Here is a 15,211-nt window from a genome sequence, read left to right on the forward strand (position 1 = left end):
TGGACTGAGGGCGGATGGAAATCTTGGGTTATAAGAGAGGATGAGAACAGATCTGCATCTATGCATTTAGACTTGGGATTCCTATACATTTCAAGAGATTAGATTTGGGTTTATGAGCAACATTTTTCTAATAATCCTGTTAGTAATGCCAGTGAAGTCAGTCATGTATCAACTGAGGAATTTGATATATATATATATATATATATATATATATATATATATATATATATATATTTTTTTTTTAGAAAATGAAGCTGTAAACCTATCTGTTGTTGTTGTTGTGTGTTAACTTTTTTGTCATACTGTTTTAACCAAAAGTTCATTTCTTTAATGGCCGTGTGGTCTGATCGTTTGAACCTCATGATTAGAGGCTTCCTCCAGCTCCTGTGTGCATGCCTTCTCTGTCAATGAGATTTTACATTCCTTTGATCTTGGATTTGACACCGGGGAAATGAGTGCACTTCACTGCACCAGCAGCAAATTAAATTGTCTTAATGAGTTCCCTTTGATTTGTCTTTTTGCACATTGGTATTAGCCACCACAGCATTTAGATCTTTTAAAACTACACGTATCAGTGAGAAATCCAAACTTTCTTCTGCATATAGACAGATAAAAAAAAGTATTATAGAACATCTCTCATGCATAGTCACTCAGTTAATGGCTAGAAATGTCTGTCCCTCTTCTTGGTTAATATTTCTGCTGGATATGTTCAGACTTTGCCCTCAGTGATTGTTTACTTTAAATACAGTTGGTCTGAGTTGTCACTAAAGACAAGATAAAAAAAGATTAAAAGCAACATCAAATGAGATGATTGTCTTTAGTATTGAGTATTATAATCATAAGAATTAGGTTTAACAGGTCATTTTAGATAGATTTTCACTGCTGTCCTGAGTGAAACCCAAATCCATCACACTGTCACTGCATGTCTGGAGGGGTGGGGGCCTGAACACGCCCACTGCTGCGCTCTGGACTCAGAAGCACCCCCTATGTGAAAATATTCCGGATGTCAGTCTCATCTCACTTTCTGTTCTTTTATGATAAACTGTTTTCATCCTACACCACAGTAAAGCGGACAAAACAAAAAGATGGGTGCCTCGAGGACCGCTGTTACGGTGTAATAGGCTACTTCTCCGGGGAGCGGGGGCTCCGCGGCTCGCGCCGGTGACAGATTATTTCCAGAGATGAACCCGAGGCTGCTGCTGCACACCTCCGTTACTTGGAAACCGACAAATTCTTGCGGAAACTTTTCGTGTTGGCTGGAAGAAGTTTTGAGACAAAGCGGCTGCCGCGGGGGTGCTGCTTCCCCCTCCCCTGTTTTGGTAAGTTAGACGGAAGATAAAATGAAATTGTTTTGCATCTCTTCATAGTTTTATCAACCAAGCAGGCTGTTTGGTCTGAATTTTCATCATCCGAGTTCCCCCAAAATGCACCTCTCATTGTTTTATGCAGGGAGGAATGGATTATGAAGGCAGGCAGTCAAGTTTACCGCCCAACTGATTTAATTGAAGTAATATTTGGGTTTTAAATTGGGCTTTTAGTCCCCCGGTACTAAGGGCAAGCCCGACATGTCCCGTTAGAAGCTGGCAACATCCGAGGTATTACGCAAGAGCATTTGTAATGAAAATGCTTCCACCGAGTTACCAAATTGTTGTTTTGCTTGGTGGTGTATCAACTAGTTTATTGTTATTTGTCCCTGTCAGTGATAATGGAGGCCAGGCTGTGAGCGGCAGCATGTCTTGGGGGGAGTTCATCGAGCTCCGTGACCTGAGGCTGGACACGGAGCAGATAGAGCTGACCGGCACGCAGCTGCCCCGCCTGCCTCCCCGCCTGGAGAGGACCAACGCCTTGAGGATCAGCCCGGGGAAGGTGCCGGAGCTGCTGAGCCGCGTGGGCATCATCAGACTGCTGACTGACACCAACGATCACCGGCTCAGAGAGGAGAAGGGCGAGGGACACAACTTCCAGCCCTGCAGCCATGCTCAGCCCACATGGTGTGACCTGTGCGGAGACTTCATCTGGGGGCTTTACAAGCAGAGCCTGCGGTGTGCCAGTGAGTTATAGCAGTGTGTGGGTGTGTGCATATGCGTGTGTGCACTGCAGGCATGCTTGTTTCTGCGCAGATGCATGATCAGCACTGGGACCAAGAGGAGAAGATTTGGTGATTACAGATGTAGATATAACCAGCAGAAACTCCACCAGTGTAGCCACAGGCCCAAACCATTCTATAGGCTATACAGTTGTGTATATCATGGCTGTTTAACTGCTTGCCGAGCTGTATAGTTCCAGCTCGTTGTGTTTCAGCAGAAGTAAATGTGTTGTTTGTTAGAGAGGCTTCATTCGAGGACTGCACTGTTCACTGGGCCTCAAAAGGTTTTGATTAGCAGTTTCTATAAAGCCAAACATTACCATTCCCACCAGCATGTCAGTGCCTCACACGCATGCAGTAGCCTAGTTTAAGTGGTTTTATGTGGTTTGGTCATTACGTAAGTTCTGGATTGGCCGACAACCTGCATGCTTTTCTCACTTTTAAGACTCATCTTAGAGTTGCATGTCAGAGTTGCAACTTCCTTTTCATCAACTGAAACCTACTAAAACATAGCTGCGGTTTGTGTAAATCATGTAGCGTGCAAAAAAATGCATTTTCTTTAACAATAATCCGAACTTGAAAAACCAGTCAAATAATTATGAGACAGAGACACTAATGTAGAGCTTACACTAATGATCCAAGCAACCACTAACCACTGTGAACACCATGTACACCTAGTAAATTAATTTAGTTTAGCCTACATTCTACATCTGTATGACTCATGATAGTTTGTCATCTCCACTCTATTTCACAGCTGCACTCAACAGATGAAATATTACTGTTTGCGCATGATGCATCTGAAGACATGTCTTTACTGTTTTGTTTTGTTTTTCGAAAGAGAGAGAGAGAGAGAGAGAGAGAGAGAGAGAGAGACCATGGTAACAGCATGGGATAGCGAACCTAACTGTAATGACGCTAAATGACCAGTGGAGGACATCACCTATTTACAATTACAAACTGTCTAATGTCAAATGTGTGGTAAATGTTGCCAAAATTGTTTTTATATGTATTTATATATTTGAAAGTGTCTGTTTAAATTCAATCAATTTCTATCCACTTTGGTGAAAGCACATGATTTGATGTGATCTGTCCTTTCTATCCCCGTCTCATTTTTACTCCCACTCTTGCAGACTGCAGATTCACATGCCACTACCGCTGCCGTGCCCTCATCCAGCTAGACTGCAGCTGGGACCGAGGCTCTACGGTCGACCACACGTGTGTTGTGGAGCACACCATAGAAACGGACACAAATGTGGTAAGGACCTTAGTAGCTGCTAAGGAAAATATATATTTAATTCGTTCATGGCTCATATGCAGCATTGCATACAATCAAAAGTAGTAGTGCTCACTGTCACATTTGTGTAGCCTACATGTAACATTTTAACATAAGTAACTTATAATCACAAAATTATTACCATTTTGAGACAGTGGTATAATTACCGTAAAAAAATGCGTCTTCACTGCATGTTTTGTTGTGTGCTACCTGGTCAGATTTAATGGGAAATCTGCTGAATTGCTTTACGACACAAAACTGGAACCATTTTACATTGCAAAAAAAACACAACTTTATTCCAGCTCCACTATTTTAACTGCATAGCTTCTACCTCACATTACCTCCTCTGAATGCATATTTGCTGTTATCAAGGGCTGTTAAAAGCTCATTATTCTTCTTCTTGTTCCTCAAAACAAATGCATGCGGAGTGATGCCAGGGAGGGGGGGCAAGCAGCAACATCCTCTTTGTGACAGGAAGCAAAGGGGTTTAGGGAAGTGTCTTCATTTTGAGAAACACAACATGCTACACGTCGCACCTGTAACACTGTCCCAAGTTCAAGTTCAATTTATTTGTTCCCATAGTGAAATTCTGTTTGCCGAGTCAGTGAGCATGGTGCTGCACACACACACACACACACACACGTGCATACACATACATAAAAACACACACAGTACCAACAAATAAGAAGCATAAAAATCGGATGACATTTCAGTATGATATGTATAGTAAAACACCTTCATTTGAACACTTGTATGGAATAATCAAAATTCGGTGGAGGCATGAACCATCCTGCTGGTCTTTATAAGCAAGGAAGCAGTTTTATGTTTTAGCCCCGTCTTCCCTTGTTTAATCCGGACATGACACAAACGGCACAAATGATTTAATAGTCCTGTTTTTTCCTGTAGGCTGGCGGACTTCATCCCCTTCTGATGGAAAGGGATGAAGTCTGCCAGCCTACAGGAAAAAATGGATATAATTAATTTAATGGGTGGCTAGGGTCAAGAGACTGCACACGCTACACAGCATGCAGATGGGATAGGATCATCGTGCCTGTAATCAGAAAAAAATGATTCTTTTTTTTTTGTAATTCAAATTTTTATTGTTTCAACCTGTACGGTACATGGCAGTGCAGTTATACATTCCCTTGTGGTTTACATTACAAATGAAAATTCCAAATGGCATACATCTCAAAAAACAATAGAAAGCGAAAAAAATGATTCTTAACATTTTGCCTATTGGAAGCTAAAATGTTTTGCCTTTGGTCCAGCCAAGTTGTAAAGCCTGATCTAAACACAGAGTGTTGCATGGTGATATTGATACTTGAGCACAGGAACAGACAGGAGTCGATCTGATCAATTAGTACAGTGGTTCACAACGTGGGGTCCGGGGGACCACCAGGGGTCCTTGAGGGGGTTCCAGGGGGTCCCCAGCAAATTGATGAATTGTTAAACTTCAGCATTATTTAATTTACAAGAAGCTAACATAATTAGAGAATGTAGAAGAATGACTGTTTTGGTCATAGTTTCACTGTTATCTCTCTACCTACAATACAGATAGTCATAGAATTCTGGATAAAATCATATCTAACAATAAAAATATTCTCAGATTTGGGTCAGAGAGAAAAAATATCTCATCAAATGGGGGTCCATGGCCCTAATGTGGACTAATTTAGGGGTCCTTGATATGAAAAAGGTTGAGAATCACTGAATTAGTAGACATAGAAGTTTAATGATGTATCATTGGAGCGGAACACCATGAACAGAGTCAGTGATGTTAAGTCTCTCCGTACTGAGAGACCTCTGATCTCTATAGTGGTCAGGGGGAGTAATGACAGATAGTATGTCCTTCAAGTGACAAGATATGGCTTCCACATGTCTCCACATCCCTGATAGCTGACCTAGACGACTGATGCCCCAAGACGAACAGCCTTGTAGCAGGAACATCAGGCACACCATGAGATTTAGGTCAGCTTGGTCAGTCATATACAATTGGTTCACACAATCTGACTCCTTCGGGGTTGTAACAAATGTAACTGCGTTCTGTTTCGGTACCTAAACGAATAATTTATCCTGATTGCAGATGCTTGTGAAAAATTAGGGGATTACTTATGGGAATACTTTGAAAGTGAAAGCAAGAATCTCAGAAAGCCATTTAAAGTGTCAGGCGTTATACGTCTTCACAAAAAGTGGCACAAAACAAAATTTGTTTGTATGAACTTTGTCATTTTTCACCTTTTCTTACCTGTACCATGCCTTTATACCTCAAATATGGTGAAAGCATGAGCTCCTCTAGCCCTTTTTCCTTTTTTTTTAGTTGATGCACTTACACCTTTAAGTTTGTCACTATGCATTTGTATTAATAAACTGATGATTTTGCTTAGATTTTTGTCCAGCTAATATTTGGCAGTGTGCAGAATATGTCTTTGACCCTTTTTTTTTTCTTTTAACTTTTTTTTTTTTTTTTTTTTACCTCATCTGAAGTTTGTTCTGTGCACCTGCAACAAAAGTGAGTCATCAGAGCCCATCCCCTTCTACATTTTTTACCTCAAATACGGCAAAGTAAAACTGAAAGGCCTACTGAGTTTGGGTAATAATCTCCTTGAATTACGTTACTGATTACAACTTTGATGGGGTTAACCAGCAACTGTGGTGGGATATGACTGGGATTTCCAGTCCAAAAAGAAATGTTAACTTTGACTGCAATCATAGGCGGCGTAGATTTGGAGGGGGACAGGGGGGCAATATCAGGGGAAGGAAGAATCGTTCCGTATATATTTCTGCATATATTTCTGCAAACATACTTGTATTTTTACTCGCTCTGTTTTTAGAAGCACAGCTGAGTTTCACTGAAGCACAATTTTTGATTGGCTTTTACCCTTCCCCTTCAAAAAAAATGAAGCCCTTCTCCTAGTTGTTTGAAACACTTTTTAATGCATGCGCTTAGGCATTTTGACAACAAATTAGACTGCTATGTTTCATATTTTGAGTAGTGTTTGCTCTTGAGTTTAGCATTGTCTTACTGTATTTCACATTGACCAATATGTCTCCGCACTGTATCAGACCTGCAGACTTTTCTTGTGTAAATCTATATCTTTTGTTTCAATCTTGCCAATGAAGTGAGGAAAAACGGAGTTGCATTTAGGCCCCTACTATGCCCATAGAGTAGCCTGTCAGTGTAATTTGCTGCCCAGAATTCATAGTTTGAAACAGTGTGTGTCCCCCAAAAGCTGAAATGAACCCTGTGCCTTTGGCTGGAAGTGTAGGCTGTCTAATTTGCGCTGGGTGTCTTTTTGTACATCTCTCCTCACATGTTGGCCCCTGGCTGAGCGACCCGACTGTCCCCTCACATGATTCCCTAGCATGTCGCTCTCACGTTGCCATTATTGTATTGACACACAGGAAGAGGGGGGTTAGGAGGGCGGTGATGTCACCAGGGAGTTGGTATTTCCTGTCGGCGTCCAATCGGGACCGGTCGCGCTGGTTTTGTGTATTTTCCAAACTCAAGTCAACCGACCTGGGTGGGGCCACGGCGGGGGGAAGGAAGCGGGGCAGCTAGGGCGGGGGCTGGAGCGCTGGAGCGCATCCTGTTCACACAGTCGGTACAGTGGAAACGTGGTCGGTTGGAGAAAAAGAAAGTCGAATTAGTTTTTCTAGACTAGACAAGCCTGCCGTTATCAAAGTGCTCGAATAAACAGTTAACCGCTATCACAGAGATATTTAGCCGCGTGCGAGGTCAGTTGTTTGTTGTCGAGTTACCGTTAGATTTACTGTTAGAGACAAGTTCCTGTTTCTTGGCAGTCTTTACTAAACTCGTCGAAAAGTGGTATATCTTCGCACTTTCTGTCGTCGCAGCTCAGCCCGGTTCTACCACGTTAGTCGTCTCTTCGTGGTTTTAGTGTAGTCAGTATGACAGAAGTGGCTAGCAGCAGCTCGGAGAAGACTCCGTCCTTCGAGATGACCTGGGGCAGCTCGGCCAGCAGCGGCTACTGCAGCGAGGATGACTCGGACACAGAGTTTGAGCAGTATTTTACTGCCCGGACATCTTTCATTCGCAAACCCCGCAAAGAGAAGCAGGTGAGAAGGGCGGAATTTATAATGCAGGCTTGAATTAACAATCTCAGCATAGCATACTAGCATATGATGAGAGCTCAGACAGCCGTGTGATCCGCTTTAGTGAAGGTTTACTCTCCAGTTACTTTGCATTTCTGGCCCTATTCGGAGTTGATCATGTTAACCTGTCTGTTTTTGGCTTAATGTGATGCTGTTGATGCCTGTAGGGAAATCCCCCCATCCTCCTCCACAGAGGGGTCAGAGGTCAGGGTAAGTTACAGAGCAACACCTCTGGAGCTGGTAGGGATTCCAGTGTTTTGCTCCAGGACACTTCAGCAGAGCAGATGCTTGCCAACATGGGGGCTTGAACTCAATCCTCTGGTTGTAGGCCCGGTCTCTTACTTCCCAGTTTTGGATACACAAACAAGGAAGTTCTTCTTTTCTCTGCCACAACTTTGATCATGACAGTCTAGTTGTGAGTGAACCTCATGAAAGACATGACATGTATGCTACCTCAACTTCAACAGTTTGCATTAATCAGCAATGTAAAGCAAATATATATCATATTTTTGCATTGTAACACACACACACCGAGCCAGCCGAACTCTTACTGAGAACAACCCACACCTTCATGTTTAGTGACGCATACTAGCTACTCAAGTTTCCCAACACACACCATTCATTCCCTGTCTTTCATGTCTGCGGTCATTGTACTTATTTCTCACTAACAGACATTTAAGGTTGGGCAGAATTACTCATGGAGTGTTTTTGATTTGGTCATTGCGTAGGAGATCATGTTTGAGTTTCATGTTCCTATTGCTACCCGCCCACTCAACTATCAGTTTTTATTGAGCAACATGTTATTTCCTGTAAAGTTCGTCACAATGATTGTTGTTTTGTCTCTGTGCTGAAACCATTTTACATAAGCACATTCAACACAATCATTTTGGTATCACACTACTTTTGTGGACATGCAGAGAACATGCAGTTGGTGCATGTTTTAAGATGCTACTTCCATATACTACCAGGCAGATACTACTATACTTCTCATATGTTGACTTATTGATTACTTAACAGCTGCACATTAACTCAGCAGCCCTTCAATCTGCCTAAGGATCACTACTATTGATCTTGTACAGCTTGACATCGATTTATGTGCTACCCGGCTGAATTAATGCTCACAACTGTGGCCAGTTTGTTTTTCATTAGACAATCCAGTGTTCAACTGTAGTTCACCTCATTTTGAAGTGATTGGGAGACTGGATAGTGTTTGAAAGGAGTATGCCATAAGAATTTTCATAATTGATCCTATCCTTTACTTATGCTTGTTCAACATAACAGACGCATCTGTATCAGTGTCAGTGCTGATGTTAGCAACATCCAGAGGAATTTATGGATATTGATCCAAGCATTTTACTCATCAGGAAAATACACCCCTGCTCCAATCCTATTTATTGATCTGAGCAACTGAGGGCTAATTGATACACAGTAAGGAAAAAATAATCTTGTGCTGCCAGAGTTTTGTTGTACTCAGTGAAATGTTCTTTTCATTGAGGAAGTAACAGTTGAACATTAGACACAGGAAGAGCCTTATTGAGGTTGCTGTGTCAACGAGTGTGAGCGTAATGGACTGCTATAGGCCAAATGTGCATGACTGAAAAATGACTGGGAGTGAATGGGTGATGAGGCAGCTGACTTCACAGGATATGCCTGTAAAACAGAGGAAGGCATTGTCTCTCCCACTTGGTAACGAGGGTGGGGGAAGCCTGAAAGCGGAGGCTATTTTTACATGAATACCGAGTTAAGGAATGCAGTGCAAAGCCGTTGCTCGCAGACATGGCAAACAGCTGCAAGTTCCACATGGCTACACCCACCCCACCTCCCTCCCTCCCTCCCCCTTCCCCATTGCATGATAGGAGGAGTTGCAGAACAGGAAGAGGGTAGAGCTGACATCATCGCTTTTGCCTTTGCTACGTTGACAGGAAGTTTGGAGTCTGATGCAACTGGTACTAACTCTGTGAAAGAAAGAGAGTGAAACACAAAGTACCTATTAAACAAACCTATGATTCCAAAATATTGTTTGTAAATTTTATAAATCTCTTGTAATCTTCTAAACTACAGTAAGCAGTCCTGTTAGAATAATTATGTTATGTTTAAATCAAGCTTTCATCTACACTGTTGTTGCTAACGCACAAAAGCTTCACATCTCCTTTTTTGTTTACTCTGTGTCAAGTAAATTTTGTGACCATTTTGGGTCCATGCCATCAAAACACATTTTGCAATTTCAAATAGTACATGGGCATCTACTGGATAGTAATAATTATTTTCTTAATTACTGAAAAGCTTATTTTTGAACATAGTGTGTTTTCATCCAACAGCAGCGGCATGCTATAAAGAGATTAGTTTCCCATGTGGAAGCCTGACCAGTCTAAATTCATTTGATGGGCATCTCAGCCACACTTGTGTCATTTTTTGGTAATTGGATCAATATTAGGTTATCTCCAAGGTCTGTTGTTTATTATTTTCACTCTGTAATCTATGCTGAATGTGATGTTTTCAAGGAACTCAAACTACAGTATGCTCAGTAAAATGACTGTACCCAGTTCAGTGAAGGCTCAATGCTGACACCTGGTGGTATAACACTGTAACAGTATTGCAAATATAGATAGACATAATAGACATTTATCTTATCACTGTCCTCTCTAGGATGAACAAATTGAATGGGGGAAACAGGAGTTGACAACTGCAGAGATTCAGCAGAAGGTGAAGGAGTACAATGCTCAAATCAACAGCAATCTGTTCATGAACATGGTGAGTACTGATAATGCGCACCCAGCCTATGCATTGTAATGTAAGAAATTTCTTCACTGAGTGCAATGATCTTATTCTCCTCAACAGAGCAAAGATGGTTCCTACACTGGGTTCATCAAGGTACAGTTCAAGCTGGTACGGCCTGTGTCGGTTCCACCACCAAAGAAAGGAGCTGCAGGACATGATGGTGGAGGGAGGAAGACTGGTGGAGTGAAGCGTCGCACCTCCTTCTACCTGCCTAAGGATGCGTCCAAACATCTGCACATAAGCTCCCGCACTTCTGCCCGTGAGGTCATCGAGGCACTGCTGAAGAAGTTTACCGTGGTGGACAATCCTGGCAAGTTCGCTCTGTTTGAGCGCAGCGAGCGTCATGACCAAGGTAAAGCTCCTTTTGAATTCAATTCACTTGTTTAAAGGTCCCATATTATGCTCTTTTTTTAGCAGTTTATAACATTTCCCAGTGGTCTTTAAAACAAGGTTATGAATTCAGTTGCAAAAAAACACACAAATCCAGCCTCTGTGGTGCCTCTCAGTTTCTCCCCTGTTAAACTATGCGCTGTTCTGAGTGGGCGGGGATGCTATGATAATGAGGCGCTGCTCTGATTGGCCGCCTGATCGGCTGTGTGAGGGGGGGAGGGTGCAGATGCGGAAAACTCCACCCTGCCATGACCAAATGATTCTTTTTTTTCCACTTTTTTCATTCATACTTTGTTCGCAGTGATCTAAACTGAGTCTTTTTGTCTCCATCTCCCTCAGTTTATCTTCGTAAGCTACCTGATGATGAGCGTCCGCTCCACCTGCGTCTGTGTGCTGGGCCCAATGAGAAAGTCCTCAGTTACGTGCTGAAGGAGAATGAAACCGGAGAGGTCAATGTGAGTTTAACATGAATGTAAAGGTGGAAGATCCAAAACACATCTTGGATCATACACAGATGGTTCATTCATTTACTCTGCATACACTAATGCACAATATTTCTCTCTTCACCACCTGCAGTGGCATGCCTTCTCTATGCCCGAGTTGAAGAACTTCCTGCGCATCCTGCAGCGTGAAGAGGAGGAGCATGTCAAGCAGATAGTGCAGCGCTATGCTCTGGCCCGCACTAAGATGCAGGAGGCGTTGGCTGGCTCTACCCCTGGCTGAGATGACTCTGCCCTCGGGGTTAACATGCACCTCTTGGCTGGAAAATCATCTGAAGATGACCAGTCATCATTGCATCCAAAGATCCCAGAGAACACAACTCAACACCTCTATGGTGAAACGAGAGAATGAGAGGGCGCAAGACGGTGAGAGAGAGCTAGCGCGAATGTGCGTGTGAAATGGTGAGAGAGATGAGAAGTGCCTTACACCTGGAGAGTCTGATGTGCCTGAGAGAATGAGAGTTGATAGCATAAAAGACTGTGGCTGATTAGACATTGGTTTTATCCAGTAATGTCTTTTCATTATTGGGACAATTTGCCTATCCTATGTACCTCAGCTATGTCACTTTAACTTCAAAGAGGATGTCAGTGATGGGTTTGCCATTTTAAGATATCAAAAATCCCTGTGTCACTTATACACTTGATCCAGTGCTGTAATCAAGCACTATAGTATAGTTAAGCAGTTAATTAAATCTCTGGAAGCTGTTCCTATTATTTAGCTAACATGCTAACAATTCAGACCAATTGCAGGAGGCAGCCATGGCATGACTGACTTTGTCATTTTAGACAAAGTCAAGCAGTTCCTAGAACAACCAACCATGCAAACCATGCTTTGTACCTCATAAATTGATATTTCACTGGCTGTTAACCTGTTGGAAAGTTAAATACATGTTTGTCGCTGAAAGGTATTTGGATTTTCATTTGACCCAGGCCCAAAGTCTGCTAGTTCCTTTCTATGCACCTGCATAGGTGCAACTTTTATTTTTTTTACTGTCCCTTTGTGAGTATGACTGATGTATGGACATTTGCATGGAATTATGAATGTCAAAGAGAGCAATGTCAAGGTCACTTTGGTTGACTGTGAAATCTTCAATGAAACTTGTTACAATATGCTTAACTGGAAGCAGATAGTCATGTTTGTTCTTTGTGTGTTTTTCTGTCCTTTACAAAACGATTCTGTCCTGTTATTCAGTTCACTTGTCTTTGATTTTATCCATATGCACAAGGTTACTTGTTTTGTCAACTTTTAAATGTTGTGACAGATGTGCACTGCGTTCATTAAAGAATTTCCTCAACTTAATCATCAAGAGTTTTTGTATTATTTCAGAGAATGAATGTCATAAATTAATGTATGCGAAAAGCTATTCGGGGACTGGGTATAAAACTGTTAATATTGGGTATAATACGTGTAATACCATTTATATATATATTTTTTCATGTAGCCATGATTTCAATCAACATATGTGTAACATGCTGTCGACTGCTCATAAATCTAATGTTTTCCTTCAAAGTAGCTAGTATCTGTACCACCTGCCTGCCCAGCAGCGGCAGCAGCTGTCAAATCTCTTCCCTCAAAGTCAGCTGACCAATTATCATCGCTGGGATCAAAACGTCGTGGCCAGCTAACAGGACCATCAGCTAGCTGGCTGCTGATTAAAGTTATGTATTTTGAAGCTGGATAGCTAAGGCATGAAGTGTTAACAGCAAGTGAGAAGATACAACTTGGCGAGAAGACTATTTCGGGAGTACTGTGAGTTTTTTAGTTGGGGGACAAAATGATCCTCTGTGTGATTTACTGACAGACCTTTCTGGCTTCTCTAGCTAGCAGTAGCCATCTAGCTAACGTTAACGCCGCTAAAACTGTCTCAGTACCAGAAGCTAATACGCTAGCTAACCTATTTGTGGAGTGTAGGTACCGTTAGCTAGCGAATAATTACCGTTAGCAAGATTGACAGGATACTTACGGCCGCTTATAATAAACATAGATGGTATATATTAGCTACAAAACAACGGTTCTGTTTTTGAGTAATATTAGCAAGGTAGCTAACGCTATGATGAACAAGCTTGTTAGTTTGCGGTGTGAAGGTAAACCACTGACTCGCTTGTCGAATGGCCCAGTTGGTTAGCTTCATGTAAAGCTAACTTGGCGTTAGTAACATAAACATGGACAGCTTGACATGGCAAAAACAACGTCAGGTTAGGGTTAGCGAATTACATTAATGACAGCCATTTAATGTACATTTAAGGTTGACAAGCTTGACGTTAGCTACTTAATAGCTCTTGTTTTTATCATTTAGCGTGAATGGATTGGATCTATTCCCCATACAGTTATGTTTCTTGGAGACAGTTGGGATGCATTGGATAGTTCCCTCTTTTGAAAGGATGAAAGTGCCTTTCCTCAGATGGACTACCAGTATGTTAGGCTGAAATGTCACACAAGTTTGCACTCAAGTGCCCACTACCAAGCAGCAAAAGGCTGGTTGATAATGTGCCCTTTATTTTGTACACTTTTATTTTTCAGATCCTGGCTTTGTTAAAGAATTGGGAGTGTCTGGCCACTTTACCGATTTAAAGCTTAAACTGGAGACTATGCCCCATCTGTGAGGATGGGAGGAAGTGGATCCAAAGCCAAAGGTGTCTGGCCTTTTTCAGGCACTGGAGCTGCAGGTGATTCAACCGGGGAGGGGAATGAACAGTCTTTGGCTCGTCTCAAAGGCTCCAGAAACGCAACACCATTTGTTTTCACCAGGAGGAGGTAAATGACACATGCTTAGTAAGAGGTTGCTAATTTCATCTCTTCACTTAAATCTAATCTGGTGCGATTTGTAGTGCATTTTCAGACTAACCTGTAGTTTTGTGTTCATAGTTCTTTGTACTATGACGAGGATGGGGATCTTGCACATGAATTCTACGAAGAGACAGTGGTGACAAAAAATGGCAGGAAGAAGTCCAAGCTGAAGAGGATCCAGAAGAATCTGATTCCACAGGTGAGCTGATGGAACCACGTTGAAATTCCTGTGTGTCCTGGGGTTGGGGTCTGTTTTCAATAAATTGTCGTCTCCATTGAATGTGGCTGTTGTTCTTTTCAGGGAATTGTGAAGCTCGACCACCCCTGTATTCATGTAGATTTCCCCATCATCCTCTGTGAGGTGTGAAGAGTCGCACTGGACTTGTCTACCGTGAAGTACAGCTACAGGTCTGCCAGTCATCTTAGGTTCCTCTCTGAATGCTTGTACTCTTCTGAGAAAATAGAGATGGAGTGATGTCTTGTTCCAATCTGAAGCATTTTGGTCAAGACTGGAACTTGGGCTCTGGAGAGAAAATGAGAAAGAAACTGGACGTGTGAAGTTGATATTTTGGATTAAATGTTAAGAGCAAATGTTTCACACCAGTGCAATGTGAATATAAATTGCATAAAGATGAATACATTTGAATACAACGATGGTCAGAAGATGTCCCGTTGACTAAAATCCATATTTTGAATTTCACAAAAATAGAGATGGTTCAGGTTTTTCTTCCAACTACCCAACAGTTTCGCAGCCAGTGTGTAAGCAGTCTTAGAGAATACATCAAGTGGAGTTGTATTTCTCTTGTGAGTTTTTTGCAGGAAAAAAAAAACATCCTTGATGTGAAAAGGCTTTAACAGTTCTGCCTTGTGTGAAATGTGTAAAGAGTGTTAGCATCTGTGTGTCTGTGTATGTGTACATGTGTGCACTTAGGCTTGTTTGAGAGAATGTGTGTGAGAGAGATGGAAGATGTAGTAGCTCTAGAATAATGAAGGATTGTGAAACTCATTGTATATATGGTCATGTTCCTGTAATATATTGTCATGTCTAAGTCTGTCTCTGTCATTGGAGCTCAGACCTGCACTAGTGAACATGATGTAAATAATATCAGATTTCTTAGTTGGAAATACTTGAATAAATGCGTTACTGAGCTAAATATCTTGAGTCCAAAAATGTCTGATTCACATATAACTTATTGCTTTTTGATAGCCTTTCTACTACATCTGGATTATGGTCCTAACAGTATCTGCACACACCTACAGCATTTGGACAGTGACATTTTGGTTCC

The 15,211-nt window shown here is 41.8% G+C and overlaps 2 protein-coding genes across 3 annotated transcripts; both read left to right on the forward strand.

Moving 5' to 3' along the window:
* Window positions 1–1,041: 1,041 nt before the first annotated feature.
* On the forward strand, window positions 1,042–12,427 carry LOC139908519 (ras association domain-containing protein 1-like). Of its 2 annotated transcripts, XM_071895242.2 has the most exons (7): window positions 1,042–1,319; window positions 1,701–2,050; window positions 3,217–3,341; window positions 10,116–10,220; window positions 10,308–10,599; window positions 10,977–11,092; window positions 11,214–12,427. In XM_071895242.2, the coding sequence occupies exons 2-7, from the start codon at window positions 1,732–1,734 to the stop codon at window positions 11,358–11,360; spliced, it is 1,104 nt and encodes a 367-aa protein (XP_071751343.1). In that variant the 5' UTR covers window positions 1,042–1,319; window positions 1,701–1,731; the 3' UTR covers window positions 11,361–12,427. The 2 variants fall into 2 exon arrangements, with proteins under 2 accessions (XP_071751343.1, XP_071751344.1); XM_071895243.2 differs by lacking the exons at window positions 1,042–1,319; window positions 1,701–2,050; window positions 3,217–3,341 and adding an exon at window positions 6,952–7,433.
* A 327-nt stretch (window positions 12,428–12,754) lies between these two features.
* tusc2a (tumor suppressor 2, mitochondrial calcium regulator a) lies at window positions 12,755–15,081 on the forward strand. Its single transcript, XM_071895265.2, has 4 exons — window positions 12,755–12,887; window positions 13,659–13,892; window positions 14,004–14,124; window positions 14,227–15,081. The coding sequence occupies exons 2-4, from the start codon at window positions 13,744–13,746 to the stop codon at window positions 14,290–14,292; spliced, it is 336 nt and encodes a 111-aa protein (XP_071751366.1). The 5' UTR covers window positions 12,755–12,887; window positions 13,659–13,743; the 3' UTR covers window positions 14,293–15,081.
* The last annotated feature ends 130 nt before the right edge of the window (window positions 15,082–15,211 follow it).

Source organism: Centroberyx gerrardi, chromosome 5 (genome assembly GCF_048128805.1).
Source record: "Centroberyx gerrardi isolate f3 chromosome 5, fCenGer3.hap1.cur.20231027, whole genome shotgun sequence".
NCBI lineage: Eukaryota > Metazoa > Chordata > Actinopteri > Beryciformes > Berycidae > Centroberyx > Centroberyx gerrardi.